The following is a 12,218-nucleotide window of genomic DNA, read 5'->3' as shown; positions in this document are numbered from 1 at the left end:
TTTCTTGTCAGCCTCCCCTGATTTGTTTATCAGAAGGGAAGGGGGGGGGGGCTTACTCCTGCAGTATGTATTCTCATGTTCATAAACTCCTTTAATACATAATTTCAGAATTCAGTATTCAGTGTTTTTGCTGTAAATGGTTTAAACTGCCCACTGTATACAAAACAGACAGTGTCTTTAGTTCTAAAGTGTACTTTAAACTCCCAACTTTATGAGAAACATGTGATGGTGTCATTAATCATCAAGTGGTCTCCAATCTAAATTGATCCACCCAGTACATGATTTGTACATCAATTGAATTGTTGTCCATGGGGATAATGTTGAAGAGCTAGAATGTGTAACCTCTTATCAAGAGGAAATCAATGATTAAATCAATCTGAGGAGACTATTAAAGAACTTATAAATTATAAAGCCTTGCACAAACTACACTATCCAATTTTCAAAGAAACTGTAATAGTATAAGAACATTCAAACTATATAAAATCTTGACATCATGATCTGAATAGTGGTACATTTTGTATCTAAATACAACAACCAAAATTCCAGTCTATTTTAAACCTCGCTGTAGGAATAAAGGAAAGCTAATTCAATTCCAAATCGAAATGACATCACCAGTTTTAGACTTTACTCTGACTGTGGGGTCTTGCAGCAATTTCCCAGACTTCAAATGAAATTTAACTTTTTTGAACTTATGGCAAATATGATTTGTTAAAAAAAAGCCATCTTAAAGATGGAGTGTCTAGTGTGCGGTGTGTAAAATATGAAGATTTAGGGGGGGGGATCGTCCCCCCACCTCAAATTTTGGGGGGATCTGTCTCCCCATACCCCGCTTCCACCGCCTATGCATGCTGTGATTTTATCATGCTTGTGAATTTCTCAAAACAATAAACACAAGATATCGTTTACTGTTGCATACTTTGGGCCATTTGGTATAGTGATTGCATGTTGTAGTACCTCCTTGCAGTCTTTTGCAGATGTATGTACATGTACCACCAAGTAGATTTTATTCTGTCTTCAATGTAATCTATTCATCTCATTCGTGTATCCTACATTAGGTTGCACTGCACTACACTGTGCTTCCAAAGGAGGTCATTTAAACTCCATGCACAGGCTGATAAAGGCTGGGGTACCCATCAATGCACAAGATTTCAATGGAAAGACAGCACTACATTTCTCAGGTAAGCCTGGCCAGGAGTCTATAAATATACTGGATGAACATTCATCTAGTATTGGTAATTATGCAAAGTTACAAGAAGCCAAAAGAGAGAGAGACAAAGGACCACTTTCTTGATTGGTGATTAGCCTATTGAATCATCATAATGGGATCTTTCAATTACCCCCCCTCCCCCAGCAACAAAGCAAAACCAAGCAAAAACAAAATGAAACACAAAAAGCAATCAATAATATTAATTATGAATGAATGAATAAATGAATAAATAAGTAAATAAATAAATATTGTTTTTAAGCTGATATTGAAAATGATCATTATGAATATGAAAAATGACAAAATTTTGTATTCTCATTCCTTGCAGGGTTTCAATTCAAAGAGTAGTCAACATTGCTCAATCCTGTTTTTTTTATTTAAAAAACATGAAGTACTGCATTGTTGAGTTTTGTATGGAACAAAATGTTGAAATACCTTTTGATGCAGAGTGATGTGTTTTATGCAAATCCTATATCAGCCATAACCCTGGGATCATGTCTTGCATAAGTTGATTTAATATGCATTGACAGAGACACGAGGCCATTGAACTCATTGCATAACCCTATGAATCATCTTAGCACCCTGGTAAATGGCTGACATTTATACTGTATCAGGATGAATTCTGTAATTCCTATGACATTTGTACAGGGACCAAGTACAAAGTTCATGTATACTTGAAGTATACAGGTCAACACAATTGGGAGTGAATTTTGGATTTACCCTTTTAAGATTTTGACAAATTTGCAGATTTTGCAATAAGATGGTTGTTAACAAATTTCCTAGCTTCTAGCTGATAAGAAGTCAAATGATTGAGAGCGGTTTTTAGCTCACATTCATGGCTGATCGCTCATGCTTAAGGGTGTGTATAACTTATGACTGGTTTATAAAGTTCTACCATTGATAATAACCTGATACAATTTATTCCTTTGGTCCATGAATTACTGCTTTTCATTTAGCTATAAATTTATTTGGGATAAAGGAAACATACTAAAAGCTAAATACTCCTTTAATATTGGAAGTTCTACAGTACATACAGTGTTCAGTTTTATTTATGTAGGCTGTTCAATGTGTGATAGTGTAGTGGAGAAAGGGGGGGGGGGGGGTTAATAAATTAATTAAAACCTGATCAGCCGTTACCATGGGTGTGTATGCAAATTTATATGATGTTCATGTGTTTCATGTTATTGGGGGTCATTTAACTCATTGATCTCAACCTAAGCCTAGATATCCTGTCTGGGTGAACTACATGTACATGTTGAATCATCTCAAACACATGCTCCCATACATGTACATGGTAAGATATGGTGGATATCATTTACGGATTTATCATGTATTCAATAATCACATGGTATAGCGATGATGGGTCATTAAAATCTCGTAATTTAAAAAAGAGGATAGCTAAAAATAATTAGGATTATGGACATGATGGTAATTCACAACCCTATATTTTCTGAAAACAGTCTCATTGCTGTGGAGAATTCTTTCTAAATTAGCCCCCCCCAAAAAAAAATGAACAGCTGTCTACAATGTCTTAACTCTGAAAAAAAGCTTCTTCTGAGCTGTTCGCTAAATGTTTAAATTTTGAGGTTCCACCAAAAATATTATTGTTCCATCAATCGTTTCCATGGGAATACCCCAACAAAGCGTAAATTGTACAATCAAACGCTGATCTTTACCCTCACATTTTTCAGAGAAACCTGGCTTAGCTACATTTTGTGCAAGGAGTACACATTGATGTTAGCATAGAATTAATTTTTTTTAATTGTACAAATTTTGGGTAATTACTCTTGAATGGGATAATGAACTTGATACATGCATCTTCTTTAATATCGCATTGTCCTGAGCTCGTTCACGCACATTGGAATATGTAATGTGCATTGATCAACATACGTGAGATGATTTTCTAAACAAAGTTTTGCCCTGACCACCAGTCTTATTCCATCTTTGATCTTTCAGCTGGGAGTGGTCACATAGAGAGTACCATCTTGCTACTACAATGTGGAGCTTCTATTGATATTGCAGACGAAGTAAGTTTACATCGGTACTATCCAGTAATGTGTCCCTGGATCTTGTTCTTTGCAGTGAATACATTTTATTTCTTGTCTTACATTTTTATCTTTTTCTGAGGTTTTACAGGTACTTGTTGCTTACTACTCTTATTAGCAACAGCTGAATAAGGTGTGTTTTTTATCCTTTCCAAGATACTATAAGGGACTTGTTGTACAGAGAGGGAATTCATGAATGCTTCTTTTAAAAAGAACTTGGAAGTGACTGAAAAATACAGGGAGTCAATTGTAGTAGAAATAAAAAGCTTAATGTGAATGCAACAACCAATGGTAATTTATACTTATATGCTATCAATGCTCTTGATTGTTAATGATTAAGTGTCATTGCATACAAAGTACATGTATAGCTTTAGGTCAAACACAAATCCAGTGGTCAAAGGGGGGCACTATTCCTCCATAGTTTTTTTTATTTCTTGTAATTCTTTGTTTGGACCGGAAAATGCTTCCTATTACCTGTGATTACCTGTACCTGTAACCTTTTTTGTTGACTTGTCAGTGTTTGTAAGAAATAAGTTGATCAGTAATCCTTGTCCTGCAGTTACCTATATATCATAACCTGCAAAGTCTGTATCAGTGTTCCCCCTTCATTTTGAGGTTTTAAAGCAGATAAGTCATTATAGGATGTATACTAAAGCTATCGAAGGTCAATCACCCTATACATCACTGATCCTTGAAGTACCTACACACCGATAATCCCATTGGCGTCATCTGTTCATTTTAGTCATTAGCTTGGACAGAGACTGAATCTGAAAACCACTTTTGCTTGGAAATCACATGCAACTTACATGTATAATAGCAAACTGGGCCACTATAGGCAGTCTGTACAGTTAGTCCGGCATGTACAGTGTCTTCTTTTCTGAAAATTTTGTTGAAAAATGAATATCCTTGTCCAGTTGTTTATACTTTAATATCCAGAATGAGATGTTTGGTATGCTTGGAAAATAATAGCAAGGATCATATTGGGGGGGGGGGGGGGGGTTGGAGCAACACATTTGACTTTCTTAGCCTGGTGTGCATTTGTAAATGATGTATGGTATATTTACCTTTAAATTAGTTACAACCATATTATTCACCTTGCATGAGTGCCTCTAATTGAATGTCTGCACCATGTCAATTTTGACCCATATCTCCTTCCTGTATTAGCATCACCCAGAACTCTGGGGCCTACACCCCTCTAAACCAGATGTCACCCTCTTATATTGCTCAGTTTCTTGTTTTTAGTCATTTTTTTTATTCTCTCCACTCCATTGATTAATGAAGTGCCAATGCTCATTAAGCAGATATGTGACAAGTGTACTGTATGTACACAGAGCACCACCTACATGTATAGGAAAATTTATTCAAAAAAATCTAATGGTTTTTTATCTGGGATCCATTGCATAAAAGTTAAGATAGTGGTAAACCTTGCCATCAAATGGTCAAACTACATGAACCATAGTAAAAATGCTGAAAAACCCAATCAGTATACAATTTTTGTGCATGGCAAAGTTTAATGTACCATAATAACACTATGTACTTCACACAGAGCCCTGGTCCTTGTATGACCATTAAAAGCAGATTTGATCATTTCCTACATAAGACCCTCAACGACTTTTTATGAGTGTGTTCATTTTCTATTTCAGTTTCCATGTACCAGGTCTCTATCATATTATCCTGACCAAGTTAACTTGATTCAAAACTGTGTCTTCGTTCTCTTGCTGAATCATAGGTTCCACCTGGTTGAAATCATTCATTAGCCGATTATGACCTCTCTCATTATCAAGCTAACGACTTCTCCTTTCTCAATATTGTCTTTCCAGCTGGAGATTATATGTAGTTTTAATAGGTCTTACATCAATTCATGTACATGTAAACTCATTCATAACTTGTATGTTTTTTTTTTCTGGGGGGGGTTCAGGGAATTTGATTTTTAAAATTTGAACTTATAAATGTACATGAATGCAAACAGCTCTCCCATACATGTATGCCAGCCTTCTTATTCTAATTTAGTCAAATCATTTGATGTTTCATGATGACTGCAAATGATTTTCTCTGAGTAGAAAAGTGTATCACTTGTGTGGAGCGTTGTGGCCCAGTGGATTAGTCTTCGGACTTTGAAACAGAGGGTCATGGGTTCGAATCCCAGCCATGACGTAATTTCCTTCAGCAAGAAACTGATCCACAATGTGCTGCACTCAACCCAGGTGAGGTAAATGGGTACCGGTAGGAAGTAATTCCTTAAAAACCTGTATGCGCTATGAACGCCTAGCTTAGCCAGGTAATATAGGAGCGTCTTGAGCACCTAACAAGGTGGATATGTGCGCAATATAAATACCCTATATTATTATGTAAAGATATGTTGGATTAATATACTGAATTTACTGAAAAAAATTGCATTTTAATTACTTAATGAGGGAGCTGATACATGTAGGTGGTTTCAGATCACCTTGAAGTTCGTCAATTCCAGGTATTTTTGCAGTGTGAAAGCAAATTATGTGTTATCTCCCCAAAAGATAATACCTGCTATTTAGTAGGTACTTATCCAAATTTCGAAAACATTTGCTGGGATTTTCCAAGGTCGCAGGTATTTTTGCATTGTGAAAGCAAATTACGGGAACTTTTAGCCCAGCTTGTAGTTGGGTGCGGGCACAGTGGGTGGCTACTGAGCTAGCGATTTTGAATATTGTGCGTTGCTTGCTTATACCCGTAACTTCAGGAACTTATCCTGAAGAGTGTGTTTCAGGTTGGTGTGAATTGGGGCATAAGTAACATGTATTTTCTCGCCTGAAAAAAGTTATCAGTCATTTTAAAGGAATTCTTTAGGTGGTTTGAAAGTTGGAACCACCTAAAGTCAAAGCTTTAAGATTCCACAGCTCAGTTGACATATTTATGTACATGTACAGTTCTTTTGTATTATCAAAACTTTGTTTAATGACATTGGAAAGCTCTCCATTAATAAGAGTTGAACCATAAAGTTGCATTCCTATTTTTAGGCTTTATATCATAAAGAAAGTGCCTATATCATAAACGTCTAATAACAAAAAAAGTTTATTTCTTCTTAGATTGGAGTACGAAAACCAAAACAAATTTGAGAGCATCAAGATTAGGAACTTGTAAATTCTAAACTAATCATCTAGAGATAATTGTGTTCACACTTCTGTGAATCTCATGCTTCCTCTTCTTAATCCACCAAGTGAGGGCCTCTGACTAATGTTTGACCAAGTCATCAACATTCAAGGATAAACTTCTCAAAACCAGCATTGAGAAGCTGGTTGCAATTTTAAGCAGAAAAAGAACTTGGTAGTGGTAGTTTGGGTTTCATATCAAGTATTAATTATTCTCTGTTAAAAACGTGGAATGTTTTGAAAAGATCATGTCGCTACGTGTATTAAAGCATATGCATTTTATTATGTGTACTACTATAGGCTGGGTTTTATTTTATTGACCATATCACCAATGATGCTGGAATATATCTCCATAATCCACTGTAATTTTTTTTTGTGAGACAGAGAGGGTTAACTCTGATGCTGCAGTTGCCATGATTTATTTTTGTATTTTGAATCATGATTCATGTTTGTGAGTCCAGCTTTAATATGAATCTCAATGCACTGCAAGTTACAAGGCTTTTCAGTCTTTTGTTGAATGGTAACTCTCTCCTGTGAGTTTGCCGAGAAATAAAGGAGTACATTATTACATGTATAAGGTGCTTTATGGGGGATTGGGGGCTGGGTGAATTTTTAAAAGAGACTATCATCCCCTAGATTGAGATGCAATAGTTTTCTAATCAGGCCTCTTCCTTTATGTACAGGCAGCTCATCATAGTTTGTCTCCTGCTATTTGACCATGTAGGAAGTATCTCTGGCCCCTACTATGGCCTCTAGCTTGCTTAATAGATCATGATTATTATTCATGATTCATGTCCTCGTTATTGTGATTCCATCGAAATTTGGAGTAAGGTCTGTATACGACTTGCACATTGATAGTTACAAGTCACTAGGTTTGTATTGAAAAGTCGACCGTAATAATTACTTTATATAAAATGCTTATTCAAAAGCTATAACTAAGCACAGCAGTTGATATCTCTTTTAAAGGTGCACGATCACAGTTTTTGAGAGGGCGCTGTTGGACATACATACATGAACTCGCTGTGGACAGTGTCAGCTGCCTATATACAGCACATACACAGATACCATATTTTGAATGCCCAAACTCGACAATTCTGCTCTGCTTCCTTCTGCTGTGTAAAGTGGCGTTGGTAGATCCTGGGGCCAATGCTGAAATACACGTATGTAGCCGAAACAGCGCAGTATATTTGTACTGTGCACGTTCTGCGTGACTGGCTGATGGCTGCAGCTGCATGCAAATTATCTTCTTAATGAAGATGAATGCGTGTTTAAAACCATCCAACAGTGCTGAGAATCATGTACCTTTAAAGGACAAGTCCACCCCAACAAAAACTTGATTTGAATAAAAAGAGAAAAAATCAACAAGCATAACACTGAAAATTTCATCAAAATCGGATGTAAAATAAGATAGTTATGGCATTTTAAAGTTTTGCTTATTTTCAACAAAATAGTTTTATGAACGAGCCAGTTACATCCAAATGAGAGAGTTGATGACATCACTCACTCACTATTTCTTTTGTATTTTATTATATGAAATATGAAATATTTTGATTTTCTCGTCATTGTCATGTGAAATAAAGTTTCATTCCTCCCTGAACACGTGGAATTCCATTATTTTAACATTTTGTGCTTCACGCAAGGAGGTCCTAATCGTCAAATTCGTAAAAATTGAAATATTGTATAATTCAAACAATAAAAAACAAAAGAAATAGTGAGTGAGTGACATCATCAACTCTCTCATTTAGATGTAACTGGCTCGTTCATATAACTATTTTGTTGAAAATAAGCGAAACTTTGAAATGTCATAACTTTCTTATTTTACATCCGATTTTGATGAAATTTTCAGCATTGTGGTTGTCCGATTTTTCTATATTGATTTAAATCAACATTTTTCTGGGGTGGACTTGACCTTGAAGTAGAATTTGGGATCGGGGAATGATATTTCCCTGGTCCCAAGGGACAGTATGATAGGCAGATTCACCTCTCTTTATTGTGGTAGTGAGACCATAGAAAAGTTGCTTTTAATATAGTAGCTTGTGTAGTTATTATTGAGTACAATACAGATGCAAGATCAACTTTTAGTTGCAACATAGCACTATTGAAGATGTACATGTATGTACAGACCTTTATAATGAATTATTTTATCGCTGAATTGGAAGAGTTGATGACTGTATTGACAATCAAATTGTTTCCTGTAAATGTTCATATACTGCATTGATCTGTCATAGGGGAACACCTGGGGAGCGTTTCATGAAAGGACGTTTTATCTGACAAGTCCTGTTTTATCCGACAGTTACTATAGTAACAGTGCTTCTCAACTAATCAGAATCCAGGAAAGTTGTCAGATCTGACAACTTGTTGGACGAAAATATTGGTGAAACTCCCCCCTGAATGAAATGCTTGCGAATCAAGCATCATGCAGACCTGACTTCAACCACTTGGCTTGGTATGAGAGGATTGGGTGGGGTCTAGTAAGACTTCCTGTCTTACAACACCTTGAGGGTTGTAACCACTCAGACAAGACATCCTCTTCCTCTTCCTATCTTCCTCCATTTTATCCATCACTCTATGTCCTGTTTCTTCTACCCCCTCTCTCTTGCTCTATTCCATACCCCTACTCTTGGTTCTTTTTTCTCTTTCTCTGGACCCTCTTCTGTGATTACTGATATTCTGTTAAAATTGTAATGCATTTTATAGGTACCGGTACATTTCTTTCCCAATGTACACCATTTGAATACCATTAATGTAACTTTCAAACAATATCCAATTAAGCTTTTGGTTAGACATTACAGTATGTTTTAATTACAGATCTAAAGTTATTAAAGTGACTTGCACATCCTGTATTCATTTTTCTATGAACCATTACACAACTTCCTGTGATACTGACAAGGCTACTTTTTGGCCTTCATGTGTGAATATAAATATTACAAATGAAAACCTATAAACTTGTCATATGGTTTGGATAATTTCACTTCCTTTGGTGTTATTGTTTACATGTAGAGACATCCACCCCAGTGATATCTTTGATAGGAATAGGGATTATCTTGCTGATTGAAATAGTCTGATAAAGAGTTTGTCCATCCATTTGCTCCATCTATCCATGCAATCAATCAATCAATCAATCAATCAATCAATCAATCAATCAGTCAGTCAGTCAGTCAGTCAGTCGACCAACTGGTCAATTGATCAATAGATTGATCAATTGATCAAATAATCAAATCAAATCAAATCATCGCACTATATTTATAATAAAATAAAAAGCATGAAATTCTATTTTGTGTTTAAGATTAAGTTTCTTTGAAAAAGCTGTTTATAAATAGACACTTTTTTGAAAGGCTGAATTTTAGAAGCTCTCATGCTGTGACACTCATTAGCAGCCTTGTCCCAGGCAAGCTTGATGAGTGATATTGAGTTCTTGTAAATTCCATCTTGTTCATAAAAACATTAAATTACTGGGTGACCCAGGGAGGAAATCCGACTAGGATTCAAGCCAAGATAGGGTCGCCCATAGATTAGACGACCTCCTTTATTTCTATTCTTATTTCTCAGAAATGATTATGGATTATCCTTCTTCCTTCTATTCTGTATCTTAATTAATGCTCCTGGCGGGGTTAAATCAAGTTTCAGAAATTAAGAACTTTGGTGGTAGTATATAGATTTGAGCAATTGGGATAAGTGAATGAAAGGCCTTTAGATATTCTCTTCCTGAAATGATTTTAAGGGTATTTTTTTGGTAATAAATCATTTAAGAGGGGATTGGATTTCATTGATTAAAAATAGGATGAAGAATATTTTTTTCCACAAACAGCAGTAGAAGGTGATGACTTCTTATTGTATTTTATTCATTTTTTTAAAATTAATATTTATATTAATTTTTTTTTTGGGGGGATGGTGAAATATACGTACACTATAATTTAGTTTGAAAGACAATTAAAACAGCTGTTCATGTATCATCATTTCAAGAGCTCAGTGGTACTGTACATGTACATGTATTAAGATTGGGCTTGTAAAGTTAGGGCTGAGAAATTATTTTAGCGTTTCTTTTTTTTATACAAATAAGATTTAAAATGGTATTTCGGTACGATTCTTTCAAATGTACTATAGATGCTCATTATTCAATTGTATTGCAGGGATGAGTACGTCATTCACTACATTACATGATGTATTTTAAGTTGTGTGAAGGTATTGAACATTTTTCCTTGGCCCATTTTATAAATAGTTGCTCTGATAGCAACTCTTGCTGGAATACCAACTTTCATTAGAAGAGCCAATTGATCAAAAAGCAGAATAGTCACTTGTCATGGTAGTAGTCGACATTCCAGCAAGACTTGCTATCATAGCAACTGTTCATGAAATGGGGCACTGGACTTGGTTGATGTCATATCAGATCATCATTGGGATGCTATTCACTTTCTTGTGGTCAAGTGATCTGACAGTGTTTCGACAGAGGGCTGTCTGTAATAATTAACAAAAATATTCATTATCTGAGCTGTTGATTCAATTTTCTTGGCAACACGGCATCCCTGTTTATAAGATGAGCAACTTTTCTTGGATTTGTGCCATAGAAGTCACTGAACTGTTGGTCCATAGTTGTGAGGTGTGGCATTCAGAACGTACATTGTAGGCCGACATGTTCTCTACAGTAGGCCCTATTTCCTGAATCGAAATTAATTAGTGGTTACAGACCTCCTAGAAGTTTGTCAGTTCCAGGTATTTTGGGAGTGTGAAAGCAAATTACATGTAATCTCCCCAAAAGAAATTACCTGCTAAATAGTAGGTACATGTACTTGTCACAATTACAAGAACTTTCTTGGGGATTTTTTCAAGGTCGCAGGTAGTTGAGCGTATGCACCATAGGTGGCTGCTGAGCTAGCAATTTTGAATCTCGCATCTTGCTTATCAGACCATACTGCGCATGCTTATAACTTCAGGAACTTATCTCAAAGGGTATGTTTCGGGCAATGTGAATGCGAAAATAATTAAAAGGTATTTTTTTAGCCTGAAAAGGTTCTCATAATTTAACAGGGATTCTTGTGATCGATGCGGTTTGAAAGCACCTACATGTTATGTGGTGTAGTAAGTTTTGTTTACCCGAGGGGCTGTTCCATACAACTGTTCATATTAGAGTGGCTGTAAGAACGACTGGTGATCCTTTCTTGTGGTAAATGATGTTCGCCAATATGTTCTTTGGTGATTATTTAGCACTGCATGTAAGAAAGGATCATCAGTCGTTCTTATAAAAGCCGCTCTTATGAACAGCTTTGTGGAACACCCACCTGGATAGGTATTGAATCAGTCATTCATATATGATGTACACTGTATGCTCATTTAGGCCTACTGTTATTGTTTTTGTCGCAGTTTTTTTTTCCTAGGAGACTTTACGCATAAAAAAAGTGAAAGTAGTTATAAACATTATGCAATTTTTTTTTATAGATATTCTATGATTCACCAACTTTTGATGATGTTTATATTTCATTTTTATTGATAAAAGTGAGGCCATTCCTGTACTTGTTTGTGTGTAGAAATCCAATTTCTATGAGATATATTTATTTTGTGTTTGATTGATCTTTTTACAAACTATGTCTTTTCTGCTATCTAGACAATCAGAATAATTCATATCTCTGAGTAAATAATGAGCACCTGTTTTTCCTGTGTTAATAGTATGAGGCCAGTGGATATTGGATTGATTTTCTTATGCCAAGGTTCATGATTGGACAATACAACACCTGCTCTTGAAACCTCTATGTTGTGATGAATGGTAATGAAGATTTAATATGGGAACTTGACCTCGTCATTTGCAAAGAGTAGGCTGTCTTTCAAGTTCCCATGTCAATCAACTTTTGA

At 35.7% G+C, this 12,218-nt stretch overlaps 1 protein-coding gene across 1 annotated transcript in view; it reads left to right on the top strand.

The window, feature by feature from the left end:
- LOC121416283 (ankycorbin-like) overlaps positions 1-12,218 on the top strand; it is a 40,260-nt gene that overhangs the window by 16,021 nt on the left and 12,021 nt on the right. Inside the window, exons 5-6 of the mRNA XM_041609817.1 lie at positions 1,056-1,178; positions 3,161-3,231. Of these exons, the coding sequence (XP_041465751.1) occupies positions 1,056-1,178; positions 3,161-3,231 (194 nt within the window). The remainder of the gene's footprint in view (positions 1-1,055; positions 1,179-3,160; positions 3,232-12,218) is intronic.

Source organism: Lytechinus variegatus, chromosome 5 (assembly GCF_018143015.1).
Source record: "Lytechinus variegatus isolate NC3 chromosome 5, Lvar_3.0, whole genome shotgun sequence".
NCBI lineage: Eukaryota > Metazoa > Echinodermata > Echinoidea > Temnopleuroida > Toxopneustidae > Lytechinus > Lytechinus variegatus.
The sequence above is the reverse complement of the archived record's forward strand: the minus strand, read 5'-3'. Positions and strand labels throughout refer to the sequence as shown.